This window comes from Oncorhynchus tshawytscha, linkage group LG33 (assembly GCF_018296145.1).
Source record: "Oncorhynchus tshawytscha isolate Ot180627B linkage group LG33, Otsh_v2.0, whole genome shotgun sequence".
Taxonomy (NCBI): domain Eukaryota; kingdom Metazoa; phylum Chordata; class Actinopteri; order Salmoniformes; family Salmonidae; genus Oncorhynchus; species Oncorhynchus tshawytscha.
The window spans coordinates 10,304,095-10,328,097 of record NC_056461.1 but is presented as its reverse complement, the minus strand read 5'-3'; the positions used below and the strand labels follow the sequence as shown (position 1 = coordinate 10,328,097).

Sequence of the window (24,003 nt, the reverse complement as noted above, 5' to 3'; positions counted from 1 at the left end):
ATGTTGTGAACTCTTTGATCTGCACCGTTGCAGGATGAGACAGCTAGACAGCCACACACACGCATGCAGGTACACACACACCCATACCAACACACACACATAAAGTGGAGGGGTCATGGGTGGGGAGGGAGATTGAATTGGACGGATGAGTCACACTATTTTCATTCTTGGAACAAGCCTGTTTCGTTACAGTACTGGTTATTGCCTATCATGACATGGGGATTGAGCGAGTGCCCTGAATTATTGATTTTCACATTGAAGGCAAGATTATGAAGGAGAAGATATGTGAAGCTACACCCCCATCTTGTGGCGGCCATGCAATATGGCACCAAAGGTTTGACAGGCTTTTAGTGAGAGATGTGTCCTTAAACTGAAGCAGAAGTCAATTGACTGTCTACTACCAACAACAGCTCAACCATGTCACAATCATGGAGCTGTTTATCCTTTTATTTATCATCTTCTCAGATCTTCGTGGGCTATAATCTGCCTTGTCTCAGGGTAGTAAGTTGGTGGTCTGTTGATATTCTCTCAGTGGTGTGGGGGCTGTGTTTTGGCAAAGTGGGTGGGGTTATATCCTGCCTGGTTGGCCCTGTCCGGGGGTACCCTCGGATGGGGCCACAGTGTCTGAGGCCTACCTGGCCTGATGATTCCTGGCTGTCCCCGGTCGACCTGGTTGTGCTGCTGCTCCAGTTTCAACTGTTCTGCCTGCGGCTATAGAACCCTGACCTGTTCACTGGACCAGCTGTTTCTGTTTTTTTTTTTTCTCTCTCTCTCTCTCTCTCTCTCTCTCTCTCGACCTCTGAATGCTCGGCTATGAAAAGCCAACTGACATTTACTCCTGAGGTGCTGACCTGTTGCACACTCTACAACCACTGTGATTATTATTTGACCCTGCTGGTCATCTATGAACATTTGAACATCTTGAAGAGCAATCGAGCCTTAACGGCCATGTACTCTTATCTCCACCCGGAACAGCCAGAAGAGGACTGGCCACCCCTCAGAGCCTGGTTCCTCTTCCTAGGTTTCTGCCTTTCTACTCACTGTGCTTCTACATCTGCATTGCTTGCTGTTTTGGGGTATAAACCTCTTAAGGATTAGCACTTTTTTTTCAATTGTCGCCTAAAATGACATAGCCAAATCTAACTGCCTGTAGGTCAGGCCCTGAAGCAAGGATATGCATATTCTTGGTACCATTTGATAGGAAAGTTTGAGGTTTATGCAAATATGAAAGGAATGTAGTAGAATATGACACAATAGATCTGGTAAAAGATAATACAAAAAAGAAAACAACCATTCTTTTGTATTTTTTTTTGTACCATCATCTTTGAAATGCAAGAGAAAGGCCATAATGTATTATTCCAGCCCAGGTGCAATATAGATTTTGGCCACTAGATGGCATCAGTGTGTGTGCAATTTTTAGACTGATCCAATGAACCATTTAATTTCTGTTCAAAATGTTGTATCAAGACTACCCAAATGCCTAATTTGAATACCTAATACCTACCCAAATACCTAATACCTACCTTAAATACCTAATACCTACCTAATTAGTTTAACTTTTCATGTTCAAAATTGTGCACTCTCCTCAAGCAATAGCATGGTATTCTTTCACTGTAACAGTTACTGTAAATTGGACAGTGCAGTTAGATGAACAACAATTTAAGCTCTCTGCCAATATCAGATATGTCTTGGGAAATGTTCTTGTTCCTTACAACCTTGTGCTAATCGCATTAGCCTACGTTAGCTCAACCGTCCCGTGAAATGGACTCCGATCCCGAATACGTTTTTAAGACTGGGTTTCTGTTTAGCACTTTGTGACATCTACTGATGTAAAAAGTGCTTCATAAATACATTTTATTTTGTCAAAGTCCTCCACTTTGTCCTCTGTGGGTGTGCCCTTATAGGAGGAAGTATGCTGCTATATTCCAATTATCTACCCTTGTCCCAAACTGGGTGAAGCCAGGGTAGAGAATCTGAAAGAAGCCAGTGTCTTGATTAATGTAGGAAGATGTCTGATGCCTATGATAAAGAAAACCAAGTTCCTCAAATGATCTATATATTCACAGTGTGGGATTAGGTTGTGGCAATATTTTTAGGACATGTCATTATGTCTTTGTTTATCATAACATGTTTATATATTTTATAATTATGAATTGCGTGTTCAATAAACTCAACCATTATTGTGTTGTTGATGCCATGACCCGGATGTTGGTTTGCAGGTAAATGGAGCAGTTTCCTTGTGCATATATTTGGCAGACTTACTTAATTGTACCTGTCAAACAAGCAACAATTCAACCATTTATATTCCTAATCTGCGCACAACATACTTCCCACTCTCTATTCACTATCTCGCATCCAGTGAAAAGCGCTTGTTTATGACAGCGCAAAAACTGTTTATGGCGGGGTTTCGGGTAGCGACCTAGGGCGAAACCGGTGTTTGGTTGGACGCTGTTGTATCAGGAAGTGTCAAACATCCAATGACAAGCGGATTCTTGTTTCCACTGCGCTGATCCACCAATATATGGTTTATCCAGCAGAAAAGTGAGTACGGTTCACTTTTGCAGATTTTAAACATTCAAAATAGACTATTATTCACCAGAAATTACTCACGGACTATGAAGTGAGAACTTTATTGGTAGGTGAGGGTAAAAGCACATAGCTGCCTAGAAGTTAGTAGCCTACTCTCCCCTTCTCCAGGACAAATTGAGCGCACAAGGTGCCTCTGTTCTCGAACTCACTCTCTCCCGGACCTGACAGTTTGAAGAACTCGGTCAGAGTAAAATGGACTGGCTGTACCCACGATTTCACAAGGAGTCCCTAGCTCAAATTCTCTGTCGTTTGGGATTGTTCGTGATCTGTATGGTAAGTTCATTATTTTGTTGAATAAAATGCTTTGTATCCAGCAGGTGGCAAATTATTTTCGCGCTGGATGCAGTTTTGTAGTAATAAGTAACACATTCGCTATATAAAATCAGTTAAATTATATGGGGCAACCGTCACCAAATAGGCCTAGTCACATATTTATTTAATTAGCCTACGTGAAATGCGTCTGTTTAATTATAAAACATTTGGCGGATGTTTTGGACGGGGAGGTGGGGCACTTTAATATTGATTGAAATGCCAATCATTCCATCTCATACCATGCCGCTTGCAACGAAACAGGGACAGGAGCTGCAGAGAGAGAGAGAGCGGATTATAAATTGGTCGCTATCTGTTCCGACTAACCATTCAGCTGTGGCAGTGCAATGATAAGAGGATAGAGGACAGAGAGAGTCACCAAGCTGTATCCCGGACACAGCATTCCAGCATTCTGAGAGGACAGTTATATGGATAATACCTGGCTTTGTTCGCTACCAATGAATGACCGTCAGGGTCAGGACCGTGTCCTAACTCCTTTCACCACTTGTCCTGATGTGACCTCAACTCAGAGATGTGATATGTGAAATATGTCCCTATAAACACGGATGGAGGGTTAGGTTTTGTTCAGCTCACTAATGGTTAAGATTAGGAGTTGCAGTAGGGTAATGTATCTAATACTAGATCTGTGACTAAGGGCATAATGGTTCTCCCTTTGGGAAAAAGGTATTCTGAGTAAATAAATCTTAAATAAAAAATATGTAAAAGTATTATGTTTGTTATGTCATCATCATTACTACCACCTCAAGGTGCACTGTAAAACATTTCCTGTAATTTTTCAAGGAAATTACAGGCAGTACAGTAGCCAGAAGGTTGCTGTAAATGTACAGTAAATTACTGCATGTCATAGTCATAGCAAGTAAAACAATTCTGTATCCGTTACTGGGAATGTTGTTTTAGTTAAGGATACATTGGTCTTCATAATATCCTGTATTTGTAATAACATACCTTTTGGATGTATCTTTGCCCATCTCTGGCTAGTGCAAAGTACGTTATTGTAATATTCACATGTACTTGCCACCAGCTTCCTGTAGGTAACTGTAAAATGCAGAGCAATGACTGACATAGTACAAAACTGTGAAATGAGCCTACTATAATGTAAGAAAATAAATGCTACTGTAATCTTGTTGGTATTCTACGGTAATCACATGGGATGAGTGCAAGCAGGTTGGCTGCTAGGTATTTGTATATTACAGCATATTTATGAATATTTGGTGTTTAATAACTTTATGTTAATAACTAAACAAAGGCTTCCAAACTGGCAGTGATTACAAGGCAAAACAAATCAAAAGGACACTGCTTAACCTTCCTGCTGTGTTCGGGTCGAATTGGACCAATTTACAAGTTCTCTCTCTGAAAAATGTAGTTCATTTAATCTGATTGTCATAAGGTTCCATGACTTTGTCCACATAGGGCATCTGAACACACAAAATACATTTCGATGCTTTTCATAAGATTTTGGGTGTTTTATTTAACTTTTGTACACCGGTCATTAGAAATGAACAGGTGAGACTACAATTAGTGTCTAAAATTGAGTTCAGGCACATGCCCATTCATCAGATGGGCACACTTCGTCTCCCAGACCCCCACATGCATGTGTGTTTGAGCGCACACACACACACACCTCACTCCCCTTCTTGGCTTCCATGGCAACCCCAACAGGAACCTTTCCCCAATATAATCTTTCCCCTACGGGAAACACCTGTTGGCATTCTCACAAACAATTGCAACAATGTTTCAATAATATATATAACTTTTCTCGCAACTCTGATATGTACAGTTTGTTTGAGGCCTTGCTCACAATTCATTCTGTGGCAGCACATGACCAAACGATATACTGAATGTGAGGTTCTTGATCATATCTTTGATCATGACACTGGTAAGGAGGAGAGAGTCCTTGTTAAACTTTGACACAAAGTAGTCTGTGATAAATAGCACTATGTTTCATTTGTTCAAGTCAAAATAATCCATACATTATGCTTTATGATTATGATTAGGCCTACAGGCCATAAACTGCAAATAGAAATTCAGAACTTGTAATGTTCACAAGAACATAAATTGATAAAAAGATCACAGAATTAATGAACATGAAACGAACACAACAGGAGGGTTAATATTCAACCGTTATCAACCGTTCTAAATCAGTGTAGCTGAACAGCACGGGTACTGTAATTTAGAATTACATTACCTCACAGTAAAATTTTGCTGTAAATTTACAGGAATGTGTTACTGTGTGGGTGACATCTTGCGATTGTATTAAAGTGAATTGTATTGCTGTTCTCCCTTCCATCCTCTTCTCCAGGGAATGGTGTTGACCATGTCCATGTATCCCATGCTGAGGGCCCTGTGTGTCCAGCTCCATTCTGCCTTCACGGGGAGCTACGTACCTGGACACCACTCGGTCCTCCTCATCAACTGCCCCAATGAACAGGCAGCCAAGGACATAGGCAGGTAGGCTACCGAACAGCCAGCCTGGTCTCATAGACGAGACATAATATAGTAAATGTAAAAGCAGGGTACTCAAATGAGTATGATATGTTACGTTTGGTATGGTTACATAAGACAGATGGTTACTTTAAAGATGGTTACTTTAAAGAGTTTAACCTATCTCTGAAACTTAACCCTAACCCCTAGCCTAGCTAACGTTAGCAAGCTAGCTAACATTAGCACCCACATAGCAATCGTAACATATCCTACGTTTTGCATATTCTTTACATATTGTACATTTTCAAATTCGTAACATATAATACAAATTGTAATTTGTAGCACATCTTACGAAATGGGTGATGGACATCCACATATTAATACATACCATACCAATCATAACACATCATACTAAACTGAGTTTCTCGGATTTAGATACAGAATTATACAAAATGCTCTGAGACCATGTTGGGACAGCATACCATTACCACAACAGAATACTAGTCTCCAGTGTTGTTGTACTCAAGACCAGTCTCGGTATAGAGCCCAGAGTTTTTCCTGGTGAGGACACTTGGCCAGGAAAAAACTCCTGGCCCTATTAATATCACCCATGTAATATATCTAACCACTAACTAGATTATATGCTCAGTAATTAGGATTTCCACAATGCGTCAGTTCTCTCCTATTTGTAGATGACTCATAAAAATTAAAAATAAATAATAATAATAAATACTTATTTGGAGCATTCCGGAATACTGAGTGATGTTACGTTCACTTCAGACCTAAGCTCTTATTATTGCTTTCTCTTTCTGCATTTATAGGAAATAAGTGAGTAAGCTGTGAAAGCCATAAGCCAGTGGAGTACTACTGTGAGTGCAGCTTCCTCTCTCCCTGCGTCTGTGGTGCATGTAGATGAGCTATTCTCTGTTTACCGTGTGCCTGCCTGGATAGAACACTGAGTAGCTTTCAAACAAGCCACGATCTTCTGCCAAAATGTAAATGGCCATCCTCCGTCCTGTCTTCACAGGTTAGAGCAGTCAAATCAAGTAAAAAAAAAAACGATTTTTTTGTTGTCATATGCTTCATCAAACAACTGGTGTAGACTAACAGCGAAAAGCCTATTTATACAAGCCCTTCTAACAATGCAGAGAGAAAAAAATGATAACACAAGGAATAAATATACAATAAGTAACAATAACTTGGCTATATACATGGGGTAACAGCCGAGTCGATTTACAGGGGTATGAGGTAATTGAGGTAGATATGTACATATACAGTGCCTTGTAAAAGTATTCATCCCCCTTGGCGTTTTTCCTATTTTGTTGCATTACAACCTGTAATTTAAATTGATTTCATGTAATGAAGTGGTGAAGTGAAAAAAATGACTTGCTTCAGAAAATCTTAAAATTAAAAAAAAAAATGGAAAAGTGGTGCACGCATATGTCTTCACCCCCTCTGCTATGAAGCCCCTAAATACGATCTGGTGCAGCCAATTACCTTCAGAAGTCACATAATTAGTTTAAAAAAGTCCACCTGTGTGCAATCTAAGTGGCACATGATCTGTCACATGATCTCAGTATATATACACCTGTCCTGAAAGGCCCCAGTGCCTGCAACACCTCTAAACAAGGGGCACCACCAAGCAAGCAGCACCATGAAGACCAGGGAGCTCTCCAAACAGGTCAGGGACAAAGTTGTGGGGAAGTACAGATCAGGGTTGGGTTATAAAGAAATATCAGAAACTTTGAACATCCCACGGAGCACCATTAAATCCATTATTAAAAACCTGAAAGAATATGGCACCACAACAAACCTGCTAAGAAAGGGCCGCCCACCACAACTTACAGACCAGGCGAGGAGTGCATCAATCAGAGAGGCAACAAAGAGCAAAGATAACCCTGAAGGAGCTGCAAAGCTCCACAGCGGAGATTGGAGTATCTGTCCATAGGACCACTTTAAGCCATACATTCTACAGATCTGGGCTTTAAGGAAGTGTGGCCAGACAAAAATAAGCAAACATGTTTGGTGTTCGCCAAAAGGCATGTGGGAGACTACCCAAGAATATGGAAGAAAGTACTCTGGTCAGATGAGACTCAAATGGACTTTTTTGGCCATCAAGGAAAACACTATGTCTGGCGCAAACCCAACACCCTTCATCACCCTGAGAACACCATCCCAGGGACCGGGAAACTGGACAGAATTTAAGGAATGATGGATGGCACTAAATACAGGGATATCCTTGAGGGAAACCTGTTTCAGTCTTCCAGAGATTTGAGACTGGGACGGAGGTTCACCTTCCAGACAATGACCCTAAGCATACTGCTAAAGCAACACTCGAGTGGTTTACGTCTTAGAATGGCCTTGTCTTGGAATGGCCTAGTCAAAGCCTGGACCTCAATCCAATTCAGAATCTGTGGTGTGACTTAAAGATTGCTGTACACCAGTGGAACCCATCCAACTTGAAGGAGCTGGAGAAGTTTTGCCTTGAAGAATGGGCAAAAATCCCAGTGGCTAGATGTGCCAAGCTTATAGAGACATACCCCAAGAGACTTGCAGCTGTAATTGCTGCAAAAGGTGGCTCTACAAAGTATTGACTTTGGGGAGGGTCAAGATGCCCTCAATTCACTTTTTCAGCCAGTCAAGGTGTCCTCAATGGTGCAGCTGTAGAACTTTTTGAGAATCTGAGAGCCCATGCTGAATCTTTTTAGGATCCTGAGGGGGAAGACGTGTTGTCGTTCCTTCTTCACGACTGTGTTGGTGTGTGTGGTCCATGATAATTCCTTAGTAGACACTGAGGAACTTGAATCTCTCGATCTGCTCCACTGCTGCCCTGTCGAAGTGAATGGAGGCATGCTCTGAGAGGGCAGTGTGGAGCAGACCTGGGATAACTATAGTTTTAAATATGCTTTGTGGAAAGTAGCTATTTTTTTGGCAGAACAAATAGTTACATTGGAGGTGACAACTATTTAAATACAGATCTGAAAAAATTTATGTTTAACTATTTAAATACAGATCTCAGAAAGTGTCTACTTTTCAGATTTGCTGCCTTCAACTAATGTCAGGGCTGTAACTGGGGCTGGATGTTCCAGATAGAAATATAATGACTAGAGCACACACAATGTCCTACAATATTTCAATCTATCGGACAGCAGATCATATTTTATCTAAATCAAATCAAGCTTTATTTATAAATCACATTTCAGACATGGAATGCAATGCAATGTGCTTTACAGGGAAAAAAACAACAAATAAAAAACAATGAAAATAATGCTGAAATATTAACTACACAACATACACTATATATACCACGGTAAGTGGTACACTAGCCACTTTAAACAATGCTACCTTATATAATGTTACTTACCCTACATTGTTCATCTCATATGCATACGTTGATACTGTACTCTCGTCAACTGCATCCTTATGTAATACATGTATCACTAGCCACTTTAACTATGCCACTTGGTTTACATACTTATCTCATATGTATATACTGTACTCGATATCATCTACTGTATCTTGCCTATGCTGCTCTGTACCATCACTCATTCATATATCCTTATGTACATATTCTTTATCCCCTTACACTGTGTATGACAGTAGTTTTTTTTTTTTTTTTTTGGAATTGTTAGTTAGATTACTTGCTCGTTATTACTGCATTGTCGGAACTAGAAGCACAAGCATTTCGCTACACTCGCATTAACATCTGCTAACCATGTGTATGTGACAAATAAAATTTGATTTGATTTGAAGTGGACACCCCTTCAAATGAGTGGATTCAGCTATTTCAGCCACACCCATTGCTGTTAGTTGTTTAAAATTGAGCACACAGCCATGCAATATCCATAGAGAAACATTGGCTGTAGAATGGCCTTACTGAAGAGCTAAGTGACTTTCAACGTGGCACCGTCATAGGATGCCACCTTTCCAACAATTTATCACATTTCTGCCCTTCTAGAGCTTCTCCGGTCAATTGTAAGTGCTGTTATTGTGAAGTGGAAACGTCTAGGAGCAACAACAACTCAGCCGCAAAGTGGTAGGCCACACAATCTCACAGAATGGGACCGCAGGGTGCTGAAGTGTGTATAGCGCATAAAAATGGCCTGGCAGTCAGATGGACTAATCTGGGTTTGGCGGATGCAAAGAAAATGTTACCTGCACCAATGCATTGTGCCAAATGTATAGTTTGGTGAAGGAGGAATGATGGTCTGGGGCTGTTTTTCATGTTTCTGGCTAACCCCTTAATTCCAGTGAAGGGACACCTTAATGCTACAGCATACAATGACATTCTATATGCTTCTGTGCTTCCAACATTGGATCTACAGTTTGGGGAAGGCCCTTGTTTCATTGTGACAATGCCCCCGTACACAAAGCGAGGTCCATACAGAAATGGTTTGTTGAGATCGGTGTTTAATAACTTGACCTGCCTGCACAGATCCCTAACCTCAACCCAATCGACACCTTTGGGATGAATTGGAACGCCGACTGCGAGCCAGGCCTCATCGCCCAACATCAGAAATGGTGTCCAGGGCACAGCTGGGAGCTGAGGTGGGTCGGTAGCAGGCGGCAACAGTGAGAGACTTATTTCTGGAGAGAGTAATTTTCAAAATTAGTAGTTCGAACTGTTTGGATATGGACCTGGAAAGTATGACATTACTTTGCAGGCTATCTCTACAGTAGACTGCAACTCCTCCCCCTTTGGCAGTTCTATCTTGATGGAAAATGTTATAGTTGGGTATGGAGATCTCAGAATTTTTGGTGGCCTTCCTGAGCCAGGATTCAGACACGGCAAGGACATCAGGGTTAGCAGAGTGTGCTAAAGCAGTGAGGAAAACAAACTTAGGGAGGAGGCTTCTGATGTTGACATGCATGAAACCAAGGCTTTTTCGATCACAGTCAACAAGTCAACAAATGAGGGTGCCTGGGGACATGCAGGGCCTGGGTTTACCTCTACATCACCCGCGGAACAGAGGAGGAGTAGAATGAGGGTGCGGCTAAAGGCTATCAAAACTGGTCGCCTAGAGCGTTCGGGACAGAGAATAAAAGGAGCAGATTTCTGGGCATGGTAGAATATATTCAGGGCATAATGCGCAGACAGGGGTATGGTGGGGTGCGGGTACAGCGGAGGTAAGCCCAGGCACTGGGTGATGATGAGAGGGTTGTATCTCTGGACATGCTGGTTGTAATGGGTGAGGTCACCGCATGTGTGGGAGGTGGGACAAAGGAGGTATCAGGGGTATGAAGAGTGGAACTAGGGGCTCCATTGTAAACTAAAACAATGGTAATTAACCTGAACAACAGTATACAAGGCATATTGACATTTGAGAGAGACATACAGCGAGGCATACAGTAATCACAGGTGTTGAATTGGGAGAGCTAGCTAAAACAGTAGCTAAAACAGTAGGCATTCAAGCCAAGGAGTACTATCTTGCTTTCATCAGACCAGAAAATCTTGCTTCTCATGGTCTGAGAGTTCTTTAGGTGCCTTTTGGCAAAATCCAAGTTGGCTGTCATGTGCTTTTTACTGAGGAGTGGCTTCCATCTGGCTACTCTACCATAAAGGTCTTATTGGTGGAGTACTGCAGAGATGGTTGTCCTTCTGAAAGGTTCTCCCATCTCCACAGACAAACTCTGGAGCTCTGTCAGATTGACCATTGGGTTCTTCGTCACCTCCCTGACCAAGGCCCTTCTCCCCCGATTGCTCTGTTTGCCGGGCGGCCAGCTCTAGGAAGAGTCTTAGTGGTTCCAAACTTCTTCCATTTAAGAATGACCTTTAATGCTGCAGACTGTTTTTTTGTACCCTTCCCCAGATCTGTTCCTCGACACAATCCTGTCTCGAAGATCTACAGACAATTCCTTCGACCTCATGGCTTGGTTTTTGCTCTGACATGCACTGTCAACTGTGGTACCTTATATAGACAGGTGTATGCCTTTCTAAATCATGTCCAATATATTTAATTTACCACAAGTAGACTCCAACCAAGCTTGAGAAACAGACGCCTCACAAGTCCTCAACTGGCAGCTTCATTAAATAGTGCCCGCAAAACACCAGTCTCAAAGTCAACAGTGAAGAGGCGACTCCGGGATGCTCTAGGCAGAGTTGCAAAGAAGAAGTACATATCTCAGACTGGCCAATAAAAATAAAATATTAAGATGGGCAAAATAACACGGACACTGGATAGAGGAACTCTGCCTAGAAGGACAGCATCCCAGTCGCCTCTTCACTGTTGACTTTGAGACTGGTGTTTTGCGGGTACTATTTAATGAAGCTGCCAGTTGAGGACTTGTGAGGCATCTGTTTCTCAAACTAGACACTCCAATATACCTGTCCTCTTGCTCAGTTGTGCACCGGGGCCTACCACTCCTCGTTCTATTCTGGTTAGAGCCCGTTTGCGCTGTTCTGTGAAGGGAGTAGTACACAGCGTTGTACAAGATCTTCAGTTTCTTGACAATTTCTCACATGGAATAGCCTTCATTTCTCATAACAAGAACAGACTGACGAGTTTCAGAAGAAAGTTCTTTGTTTCCGGACATTTTGAGCCTGTAATCGAACCCACAAATGCTGATGCTCCAGATACTCAACTAGTCTAAAGAAGCCCAGTTTTATTGCTTCTTTAATTAGCACAACAGTTTTCAGCTGTGCTAACATAATTGCAAAAGGGTTTTCTAATGATCAATTTGTCTTTCAAAATCATACATTTGGATTAGCTAACACATCGCGCCATTGGAACACAGGAGTGATGGTTGCTGATAATGGGCCTCTGTACGCCTATGTAGATATTCCATTTAAAAATCTTCCGTTTCCATCTACAATTGTCATTTACGACATTAACAATGTCTTCACTATATTTCTGGTCAATTTGATGTTATTTTAATGGACAAAAACAAGGACAATTCTAAGTGACCCCAAAGTTTTGACGGGAAGTGTACATGTAAATGAATCAATACATTGTAGTATGGTAACATGAATAAGTATATTTCAAGCTAGAATCCAACAGCTGGAAATAATCCTGGAACCCCTGCGGTTAGGGTGAATCCTGTCTCTGTTAAAAAGTGCTGGTTTCTTCCACGGCAAATCAAAGTTGTCACACAAAGTTGCAAAGTTTCTTCAGGTACTTGTTGATGAGTCGGCTGAAACGTTCCGAACCCCTTCAGTATCACGGGAGGGGAACAGAGATTATTATTATATTCCCTGTGCTAGCGAGCATGTTTAAAACATGTTTGTAGTCCTCCCTCAGATCACCTAAAACGAAGGTCGTTAAAACCTATGTGAGTGACGATGGTCTCTATGTTAGAGTAGTTGGCTAGAACCGTGGGCAGGGGGGAGTTGATGTCATGGACACAGGCTCCTTGTTGACAGTGGACCTTGGTCGGTCCACAGATCATAGGCAGGACAAAATCTCTCACCATCAAGCTGCCCACCATGATGTTGGTCGTGATGGAATCCGATGGGGAAGCAACCTGTTGAACTGTGGTTGCCATGGCCGTGAGGGAGGTTCCACTGGGCGGCCGCCGGCTGTTGGTAAACATCCAGGATCCGTGCTGACTCCCGGGGCTGGTAGGTCCGGCACCAAGGGGGGCAAACCAGTTTGATAACTGGATTGTATCTTCTTGGATAGATGAAGGGTGCCCAGACTGCCTCCCCAATCTCTTACGCCTTGTGAGTGTCCAGTCTCCCATGGGCCACGGAGTTGAGTTTAACGCCTGTCTGTTGGATTGGGACAGATGACGTCTGTTTCTATATGAATATTATTTTCATTTCCATTCTCCTGAACATACCCCAGGTGTAGATAATCAAGTATACCCAAGCAACCAACCAATGATATTGTGTACAGATAAGTATAAATAAGCTTCGACACTATGCTGCACAGCAAATTCTCCATTGTTGAAATAAAACAAATTAACACTGACATATAGACACCGGAACAGTGTTAAATTAATACACTGCTTAGTCTAAAGCTGTATTCAAATATTTCCCACCGTGCCTTGCGGTTAAATTGTGGAGTTACCACCCATGACTGTATTTGTTATGGGTTCATCCATTTTCTGTCCGATGGATTTCACGGATCTCTCAAGTGAGGTCCAAAGTGAATAAAATACAAAATAGATATACATTTCCTAAGGCCTTATTTTGAGGACCTAGTTTTACCCTAATACAGGGACCTGAAACTCATGCACATTTTCTGCCCAGTTCTGGTGTGGAGTGCAATAGGGATTGCATCACCTGTGGATCTGTTAGTGAGGTATGCGAATTGGAATGGGTCACGGGTGTCTGGGATGATGATGTTGATGTGGAGCCATGACCAGGCTTTCAAAGCATTTCATGGCTACAGACGTGAGTGCTATGAGGTAGTCATTTTAGAGTGGTTACTTTGGCATTCTTGGGATGTTGGTATGTCCATGGCTTCTGTTTGAGATATGTACGTACTGTCACTGTGGGGACGACATCGTCGATGCACTTATTAAGGAAGCCGGTGACTGATATGGTCAACGCCTCAGTGTTTTTGGATGAATCTCGAAACATATTGCAGACTGTGCTATGAAACAGTCCTGTAGCTTTGCATCCACTTCATAGGGCCACGTCCGTATTGAGCGCATCACTGGTACTTCTTGTTAGAGGGCGAGGGAGTAAAGGTGATCTAGAGTTTTATCTCCTCTAGTTGCTCAGGTGGCATGTTGGTAAAAAAGAAAATAGAGGTGAGACAGATTTCAGTTTTTTAGTAGCATTGAGGAAATGTTCTCAATTGTTTTCAAAATTAGAAACGACATATCCTCAAAATAACCAGATCATATCCATAAGTGTTTTAATTGATCTCTCTCTCCTCCTTCCCACTCTCGTCCACAGAGCCCTTATGGAGAGGAGGATGGCAGCATGCATCAATATTCTGCCCAGGACTTCTACGATGTAAGTTCTGTCTGGCACGCATGCACTTCTTGAGTATGGCTACCCATTGCTAAGGAAATCACTATTGTGGTTACTTGACTGAATGTAAATGACTCACATTACCACAAGAGAGTGAGAAAGTTTCAATCTAAAGTGTGTAAGCCTGTAAATGCATTGGCCATGAATAAGAAAGTGTTTTCTGTTCTCATAGAGGCTTGTCAATGTTTTACCAGCTACTCAACAAGGTGCTACTGGATTTACACCTTCAGGAAACAGAACAGCAGTGACCTGCTACTAAAATAGTTACTTATCTACAAGTTGAATGCACAATGTCATTGAGCCACCAAAAGAAGGTCAGATAAGGACAGAGTGCAATGACTGGCATTTTATTTTACCAGGCAAGTCAGTTAAGAACAAATTCATTTTTTCAATGATGGCCTAGGAACAGTGGTTTAACTGCCTTGTTCAGGGGCAGAGCGACAGATTTTTACCTTGTCAGCTCAGGGATTCGATCTTGCAACATTTCGGTTACAAGTCCAACGCTCTAACCACTAGGCTACCTGCTGGGTATCGCCATTAACTCAGTATTCAACTGATTGATACGTAACTATTTTAGTAGCAGGTCAGGCTGTTCTATTTCCTGAAAGTGTAACTTCAGTAACACCTCGTTGAGTGGCTGTTTAAACATTGACACGCCTCTATGAGAACACACCATACATTCTTATCCATGGCCTAAGATAAGAGAAAAGTGCCAAACCCTCAACTTAGCAGGCCATTGTGTGACTTGTGTCACTGTAGAGAAACTGTGGATATTGGCCAGCTGTCAGTCAAAGTGGCTGTGTCTGTTACTGAATGTCCTGCTTGACTTGAGACTAACCTTTTGTGCAACCATGAGTGAGAGTGTTTTATTCCAGTTTACCTAATGTGTTGTGTTATGAAATGACATTATCTATGACTATGGGCAAAGATGGTCTCTTGTGAAAGAGTCACGTGTGGCCTTGTGTCAGTCAGTGGTTCTCAATTCTCTCCTCAGGGACCCCCAGCTGTTCCAGATGTAATTCACTTCATTCAACGTGTCAATTAACACAATAATAACATGTGTGGAATTTTAATAATATAATATGGCTGACCAGATGTTTCTTCAAAAGGATCTAAAAATAACCTTTCAGATTATCCATAAAGGTTCTATAAAGAACTATCATGTCTTTACTATAATTTCCCAATATAACCTTTCAGATATTTTCATATCTGATCAATAATCTTCTGATTAATGATTTATTTATTTTCCCTCACCTTAGTCTCATTCCAAACGTTGTAAATTGTTGGTTATCTGCACGAATCCAGTGTTCACTATGAGTCATCCATACATCAATTGTATTAAATCAGTTATTTATTACTAACTAAGTAATTCACATAAATGCATAAACATTGTTTAGAGGGGATAGTTCAAAGTGACATTCGTTATAGAATGGATGTTTCGGCGGTTGTCGTTCTTCGCGTTCAATGATACCGAATTCCTAGCTGCAGACTAGTAATCAATATCAAAAACTTGTTCTTATTCTGTCGGTATCGATAGTATAAGAGTAACCACGTGGTATGGTTAAAAGATTCAGCAATGGTCTACAACCTTTGTCCTCCCCTAATGGAGAAAAACATGGTCTGCTGATAATTTCTCAAAGTTGGGTTTTATTCGGAATGGCAGAAAAGGGCTGTCCCAGGATGTCTGACCCTAACTGGGCTCAGGGGCGGTCCTCTAATTTAGTTCAAATCCAATTGGGAATTGTAATTTTCTTCATTAAACAGTCCACAATCATATTACACCATTATACAAACAGTATCATACTCACTCATTCATCTTATACAACAATTAGATGTAAACCTCATATCTGAGGCTAATATATAAACAGCGTTATGGTAATGTGGCCACACCGTCTCTCTTGAGCTTCCCAAGTTGTGACAAACGCACCAGTTCGTAGTTGGATTCTTCACCGGTCTTTTACACTTTCTCTGGAACATGAAATTTGTTCGTACCTCAAGTTCTGTGAGGTGGAAGGATTTCCTTTGTCCTCTGAAAGTTTACCCTCTAATACTGTGTGGCCATGAGGCAGGATCTTCTGAGGAATTTAAGACCTCTGACCACAGCAGCCTAGTTGAAGGAGGAAAGGGGGGCGGCAGGGAGCGGGGGATGGGGTTGCTATACTCAGAGACCAACGTCATGACAGAACCATAAAAAAGGTTTCTAGATAGCCCCACAAAAGGTAACCATAGTGGAACCCATTTTTGGTCCTTTTTAGAAAAACATTTATAGTTCTTGATAGCACCAAAAAGGGTTACTCTGGGGTTACAAGCAGGGCATAACATTTACTTTTTAGTCCAGGAAGATGGCAGCCATTTTTTTACAACCCAAAATATTTTTTCTCCCGCTAATATTACACCAATAAAACACCCCAAAATTTAGGAGCACGCTTTGTAATGTTTCTAAAACAATAACTATATTACTAGTAAGAAGTAATGTGCAATATTGTTTAATTTATTTAAATTTTTGTGACCTAATTATTTTAACCAAAATATCACAGATGAGACAAAAATGTTAATCTGCCAATGTAAGGGCGGAAGGTTACCATGGTTGCATGACTAGAGACATATTTGTGCCTGTGAGATTGAGTTTGACAAGTAGAAACATTGTCTTTTCTTCCCTAGCAGTTGAAACTCAAACTTAGGAAAAAAAACTTAGCTTGTGATGAAAAACGTTTAAATAGCCAAGAAACACAAGGACAAATTCTCACTTCAGTAGACGTTCACTTCAAGTAAATTAGACCAACTTTTATGCCTGTGCTCAGCGCTTCTAAAAATGAATCTTTTACTCAGCTCTTCATGTGTGCACAGCCAGCCCCCAGCAAGGCAGTGTTGCAGCGCGAGGTGGAATAGGCTAAATCGGATTCGTAGTTCTTTGATTTTGTGCGATTATTTAACCAGCTATGAAACAAAACGTCAGAAATACTTTGAAAACAGCTCCTGCAGCATTTATTTGACTATTTATGATAATACTTGACTATTGTTATTAACAAATGTGAGTGAAATGCTCGCGGTGGGGGGCCCTGCCCACCCGCTAATGTGGCTGGTGAAATTAACATCTGAAAGGCACTGCATGGTCATTCCGATCGCTGGATTTGCCGTGCAGCATTTACAGTGATATGATTGACCGGCTCAGTCTTATGTAGCAAAATTTGAAAGTTGATAAACTCACTTTTGAGAAAAGGGCCTTTGAATGTTTTGGTACCTCCTGGAGAGCTCTCCTTTGTCTACACCCATTCAGCATTCTTCACACTCTCTTAAACCAGCCCCACCTATCTCTTTAAGGATTCACATGTGAGGTCATGTGCTAAACAAGAATAAGACTAAAAGTGGGATTAGCCTACAATAAGGAAAAATTCCAGGTAAACAGAAAGTGTCCAGATGAAAATATTTCAGAAATATTAGGTGATGCTAGCCCAGACACCGTTGTCTAAATTGATGGGTCATGTTAAAGAAATGCTATAACCGCCAGCCACATCCAGTGGTGGAAAAAGTACTAAATTGTCATACTTGAGTAAATGTAATGATAGAAACCTTCAAAGTAAAATACTTGATTAAAAGTATTTGGTTTTAAAAAAATAAAGTATCAAAAGTATAAATAATTTAAAATTCCTTATATTAAACCAGACAGACCATTTTTTTTTTTTTACAGATAGACAGGGGCACACTCCAATATAATTTACAAACGAAGCATTTGTGTTTAGTGTGTCTGCCAGATCAAATGCAGTAGGGATGACCAGGGATGTTTCCTTGATAAGTAGTGAAGTAAAAGATTCCAAAAATATAAATAGCAAAGTAATGCACAGATAACCCATCTTCGATTAAGTTTCCATCAGCACTCTTATGAACCCCAAAATACGACCACACTTCAGATTTGGTCCTCTTGGAAGGCTGAAAAATCTCCCGAGCGCTGTCACTGCCTTCCGCCATGTTTTCACACAAAACAACAAAACCCACGTTGCATGCTGCGCCTGCTTCAGGCTGTTGCTAACTTTGGTTGATGCTGGACAGTATTTACAGTGAGTTTTTCAAACCGTGGTAATCAAACATGGTTTTAATTATAATTAATATTTGAACCTGTAATATTAATCGCCGGGAATTTTACCGTGGTTTATCGTGAAACCGGTAACCGTTTCATCCATACGTTACACACACTTCATACACGTAAGTTAATGTTAGCTAGCAAGCCAGCCACCGCTAATGTTAAGCTAATTTAGACATGTAATGTTAACGTTAGCTAGCTAGCTATTTTTTTTACTTGAATCCCAGTCCATAAAGTAACGTTACCAGCAATACAAACCGATTGTCATAGATAGCTAAATAGCTTCAATGTTAAATTAGCAAGCAGCCATCGAACTGCAGCTGGCTGTCTAACATAGCTAGCTAAAGTTAACCAAATAGGTTCAATGTTAGCTAACTAACATTAGGCTATAACTAGCCATGCAAAATGGCATTCTGAGAAAACATCACTAACACTATCCACACTTCATACACGTAAATGAATCTTCAATGTCTTCTTCAATTAAATTGTTTTACCTAAATTTATCATCTGATTCATTTTCATAATCAAAGTCTCAGCATTCCACGACCTTCCTCCAGAAATTAGTCCAACTTTTTCCCACTGACCTTTGTCAATAGCGCCCGATAAATTCAGGGCAGCAAAGTTATTGAGAGTAGTAGCAACATATTTGCAGTTCTCCATGGCTAACGTTATATTTTTTTTTAACCTGTTGCGATGAGCAATCCCGTATCCGGGAGCGTAATTATAGCCTCAAGCTCATTACCATAACGCAACGTTAACTATTCATGAAAATCGCAAATGAAATGAAATAAATATATTGGCTCACAAGCTTAGCCTTTTGTTAACAACACTGTCATCTCAGATTTTCAAAAAATGCTTTTCAACCATAGCTACACAAACATTTGTGTAAGAGTATTGATAGCTAGCATAGCATTAAGCCTAGCATTCAGCAGGCAACATTTTCACAAAAACAAGAAAAGCATTAAAATAAAATAATTTACCTTTGAAGAACTTCGGATGTTTTCAATGAGGAGACTCTCAGTTAGATAGCAAATGTTCAGTTTTTCCAAAAAGATGAATTGTGTAGGAGAAATCGCTCTGTTTTGTTCATCACGTTTGGCTAAGAAAAAAAAAAGAAAATTCAGTCATTACAACGCAAACTTTTTTCCAAATTAACTCCATAATATCGACAGAAACATGACAAACGTTGTTTAGAATCAATCCTCAAGGTGTTTTTCACATATCTATTCGATGATAAATCACTCGTTGCAGTTCGGTTTCTCCTCTGTTCAAAATGGAAAAATGCACGCACCTGGAGATTACGCAATAGTTTTGACGGAGGACACCGAGCGGACACCTGGTAAATGTAGTCTCTTATGGTCAATTTTCCAATGATATGCCTACAAATACGTCACAATGCTGCAAACACCTTGGGGAAATGACAGAAAGTGTAGGCTCATTCCTTGCGCATTCACAGCCATATAAGGAGACATTGGAACACAGCGCCTCCAAAATCTGGCTCACTTCCTGTATGAAATTTCATCTTGGTTTCGCCTGTAACATCAGTTCTGTAGCACTCACAGACAATATCTTTGCAGTGGAAACGTCAGAGTGTTTTCTTTCCAAAGCTGTCAATTATATGCATAGTCGAGCATCTTTTCGTGACAAAATATCTTGTTTAAAACGGGAACGTTTTTCATCCAAAAATGAAATACTGCCCCCAAAGGATCAAGAGGTTAAACTGCAGTAGAAAGCATTTTCTACGCATAACTCCCAGCTAATTTTATAGACACAAGATGCTACACCGCAGACCTATCTGAAACTAATATCTCTGAATGTCCAGCCGACTCATTATCTCAGCCAATCATGGCTAGTGGGAAGGTTCCTGACTTTTTCTTTGGCTAATCCCACAGGGCTTGTAAATTTAACAACTTTATTCATATTTACAGATGACATAAGTTTGTTATCGAGAAGGCAATTCTGCCAAAAACCGCATATTGATTAAAAAAAATAACGTTTAAACGTCTCTCCTGTTATGTCATGACTTGCGACATATGGCTAGTTTCCTGAATTGGGTTATATATGTCCACTGCTGAAGTCAGTGCATTCATACTTCTTGCGCTTCGCAGCACAGAGCTGTTGTGAAGGTAGTTGTCAAGGAAGTGAGTTTGTGTTTATGCAGGATCTCCTACCCCAACTACCGTCAACCAATCATGTCAATCCGGAGCTATATGGAGCCCTCCGCATTGTTACAAAATATGAGAGGTGCATGGCGATGCGGTACAAAGCTCATTTTGGCCTTTGCGTGCCTATGGAGGCTCTGCATTTGCATCACACCATCCATATAGCACCTCCAACCACATTTTCGGATCAAGCATGAATTGGCTCTTACCTGCCAATGTCAAAATCTACCAGTATTTGGCAGGTGGTGGATGTTAACTTCTAGGTCCTGGTTACAAGCCAAAGAACCTCTATCTGGTACTATTTAGAACCATTATATTTGAGTGTGTATTTTTTTTAATCTATTTTTTTTATTTATTTAACCTTTATTTAATTAGGCAAGTCAGTTAAGAACAAATTCTTCTTTACAACGACGGTCTACCCCAGCCAAACCCGGACTACACTGGGCCTATTGTGCGCCACCCTATGGGACTCCTAATCACGGCCGGATGTGATACACTACACAGAAGTATACTTTTCACTGTGTGTGTACAATTTCCTACTGCATGTCCCAAAGTTGTTTTTTTGTCCCATAGGTATTACTGGAAAGGAGAGGTTCAAGATGCGACAGAAATTCTGATGGTAAGGTTATTTGGCAGAGCTTTTAAGTCTCTGGCCAGTCATTCAGAATTACGCTGTGAGTTGAAACCAACTTTCCAGAGTGATAACAGGGACTTTTCTGCATTGTAGTTTGTGAAGACGAGGACCTCGAAGATCCAGAGGGTCACAGACTTTGTCAAGTAAGTTACATTTGGTTCCTTTAGAAATCATCCCAAGCAGTTACATGTCAGGTAAAGCCAAAGCATTTCTGGGTCCAGGGCAACAGTACTTCAGGTCTCAGGAAGGCAGTAGGGATGCTAATTTGCCTAATGTCTATGTTGTTCCTTCCCTCCACCCCAGATCTGTCCATCCCTATGAGACTCCAGAGGTGCTGAGTTTTCCAGTTGAGGACGGGAGCCTGCCATATATGAAATGGATGGACGAGGCCGTTCCTGACGACTGACGAATGAGGGAGCATAATATCCCCAATGGTCTGTGATCTTATTGGATGTGAATCTCCAATCAGTTGATTAACAGGAGAGTTAGGCCACAGGGATTGGCTAGGAACCAGGAAGCTTTGGATTAGATCGAGGGGTCCAAACTCATGCTTTTGAACTCTCAATCCACAGATGATAACGGATTAGCTCCCACCAGAGGGGCATACAGTGCCTTGCAAAAGTATTCATCCCCCTTGGCGTTTTTCCTATTTTGTTGCATTACAACCTGTAATTTAAACTGATTTTTATTTGGATTTCATGTAATTGACATACACAAAATAGTTAAAATTGGTGAAGTGAAATGAAAAAAAATTACTTGTTTCAAAAAAAAAAAAAATTGGTGCATGCATATTGTCACGTCCTGACCTTAGTTCCTTTTTTTAATGTCTCTATTTTAGGTTGGTCAGGGTGTGAGTTGGGTTGGGCATTCCATGTTTTGTTCTATGTTTGTATTTCTATGTGTTTGGCCTGGTATGGTTCCCAATCAGAGGCAGCTGTCAATCGTTTTCTCTGATTGAGAACCATACTTAGGCAGCCTGTTTTCACCCTTGAGTTGTGGGTAGTTGTTTTCTGTCTCTGTACCAGACAGGACTGTTTCGTTTGTTCCTTTTTGTTATTTTTGTTTTAGTGTTCAGTGTAATTAAAAGATAATGAACACGTACCACTCTGCACCTTGGTCCTCTCCTTCCACCAACGACAACCGTTAGACATATGTATTCACCCCCTTTGCTATGGAACCCCTAAATAAGATCTGGTGCAGCCAATTACCTTCAGAATTCACATAATTAGTTAAATAAAGTCCACCTGTGTGCAATCTAAGTGTCACATGATCTCAGTATATGAACACCTGTTTTGAAAGACCCCAGAGCCTGCAACACCACTACGCAAGGGGCACCACCAAGCAAGTGGCACCATGAAGACCAAGGATCTCTCCAAACAGGTCAGGGACAAAGTTGTGGAGAAGTACAGATCAGGGTTGGGTTATAAAAAATATCCAGATCTTTGAACCTCCCAAGGGAGCACTATTAAATCCATTGTAAAAAAAATGGAAAGAATATGACACCACAACAAACCTGCCAAGAGGGCCACCCCCCAAAACGCACGGACCAGGCAAAGAGGGCATTAATCAGAGAGACAACAAAGAGACCAAAGACAATGCTGAAGGACCTGCAAAGCTCCAGAGCAGAGATTGGAGTATCTGTCCATAGGACCACTTTAAGCCATACACTACACAAAGCTGGGCTTTATGGAAGATTGACCAGAAAAAAACAAGCAAACATGTTTGGTGTTTGCCAAAAGGCATGTGGGAGACTCCCCAAGCATATGAGAGATGGTACTCTGGTTAGATTAGACTAAAATGTAGCTTTTTGGCCACCAGGAAAAAATTGTCTGGCGCAAAACCATCCCCACAGTGAAGCATGGTGGCCATCTCATGCTGTGGGATGTTTTTCCTCGGCAGGGACTGGGAAACTGGTCAGAATTTAAGTAATGATGGATGGTGCTAAATACAGTGACATTCTTGAGGGAAAGCTGTTTGTCTTCCAGAGATTTGTGACAGGGACAGAGGTTAAACTTCCAGCAGGACAATGAACCTAAGCATACTGACAAAGCAACACTCGAGTGGTTTAAGGGGAAACATTTAAATGTCTTGGATTGGCCTAGTCAAAGCCCAGACCTCAATCCCAATTGAGAATCTGTGGTATGACTTAAAGATTGCGGTACACCAGCGGAACCCATCCAACTTGAAGGAGCTGGAGCAGTTTTGCCTTGAAGAATGGGCAAAAATCCCAGTGGCTAGATGTGCCAAGTTTACAGAGACATACCCCAAGAGACTTGTAGCTGTAATTGCTGCAAAAGGTGGCTCTACAAAGTATTGACTGAATTATTGGTGAATAGTTATGCACGCTCAAGTTTTCAGTTTTTTATTTCTTGATTCTTTCACAATAAAAAAAATATTTTGCACCTTCAAAGTGGTAGGCATGTTGTATAAATCAAATGACACAAACCCCCAAAATAATCTATTTTAATTCCAGGTTGTAAGGCAACAAAATAGGAAAAATGTCAAGTGGGGTGAATACTTTCACAAGCCACTGTACTACAAAGCATGATCAATGAGTTAGCCAGCTAACATTGATGAACAACCAGAAATAACCTTATTTTTGTGAGATTAATTTAAGAAAGCTACATTCACACATGTTTATGTTGTTGAGTCAACTAGATATGTCCATTTCAAGGTTATCTTAAAAAAATTTAAAAAATTGGGTCAGAATATTTAGGCAAGTTAGCTTGCTAACTCATTGATCCTCCTTTGTACCCCTCTGGACATTGAGATTAAGTCAGACTCAGAGTTGTTAGACTCTTGTTGTTAGCGCTCTGTGTTATACAGGTCTGTGTTTTGTCATGTGTTTGATATGACCTCTGTAATG

General features: G+C 41.0%; 1 protein-coding gene across 2 annotated transcripts; it reads left to right on the top strand.

Annotated features, from left to right (window-relative positions):
• The first annotated feature begins 2,392 nt into the window (after positions 1 to 2,392).
• Positions 2,393 to 21,859, top strand: zgc:63972 (protein CutA homolog). Of its 2 annotated transcripts, XM_024397221.2 has the most exons (7): positions 2,393 to 2,541; positions 2,698 to 2,862; positions 5,219 to 5,367; positions 14,186 to 14,245; positions 21,077 to 21,122; positions 21,231 to 21,280; positions 21,441 to 21,857. In XM_024397221.2, exons 2-7 carry the CDS (start codon positions 2,782 to 2,784, stop codon positions 21,541 to 21,543), a joined length of 489 nt encoding a protein of 162 aa, XP_024252989.1. In that variant the 5' UTR covers positions 2,393 to 2,541; positions 2,698 to 2,781; the 3' UTR covers positions 21,544 to 21,857. The 2 variants fall into 2 exon arrangements, with proteins under 2 accessions (XP_024252989.1, XP_024252990.1); XM_024397222.2 differs by lacking the exon at positions 2,698 to 2,862 and having other exon boundaries at positions 2,423 to 2,541; positions 21,441 to 21,859.
• Positions 21,860 to 24,003: the final 2,144 nt, after the last annotated feature.

What these genes read in the sequence shown, in the direction of transcription:
- zgc:63972 (XM_024397221.2), top strand. Translation starts at nt 2,782, where the DNA reads ATGGACTGGCTGTACCCACGATTTCACAAGGAGTCCCTAGCTCAAATT. An exon ending in GATTGTTCGTGATCTGTATG is followed by an intron (nt 2,863 to 5,218) that starts GTAAGTTCATTA and finishes CCTCTTCTCCAG; the next exon opens with GGAATGGTGTTGACCATGTC. An exon ending in ATGCGACAGAAATTCTGATG is followed by an intron (nt 21,123 to 21,230) that starts GTAAGGTTATTT and finishes TCTGCATTGTAG; the next exon opens with TTTGTGAAGACGAGGACCTC.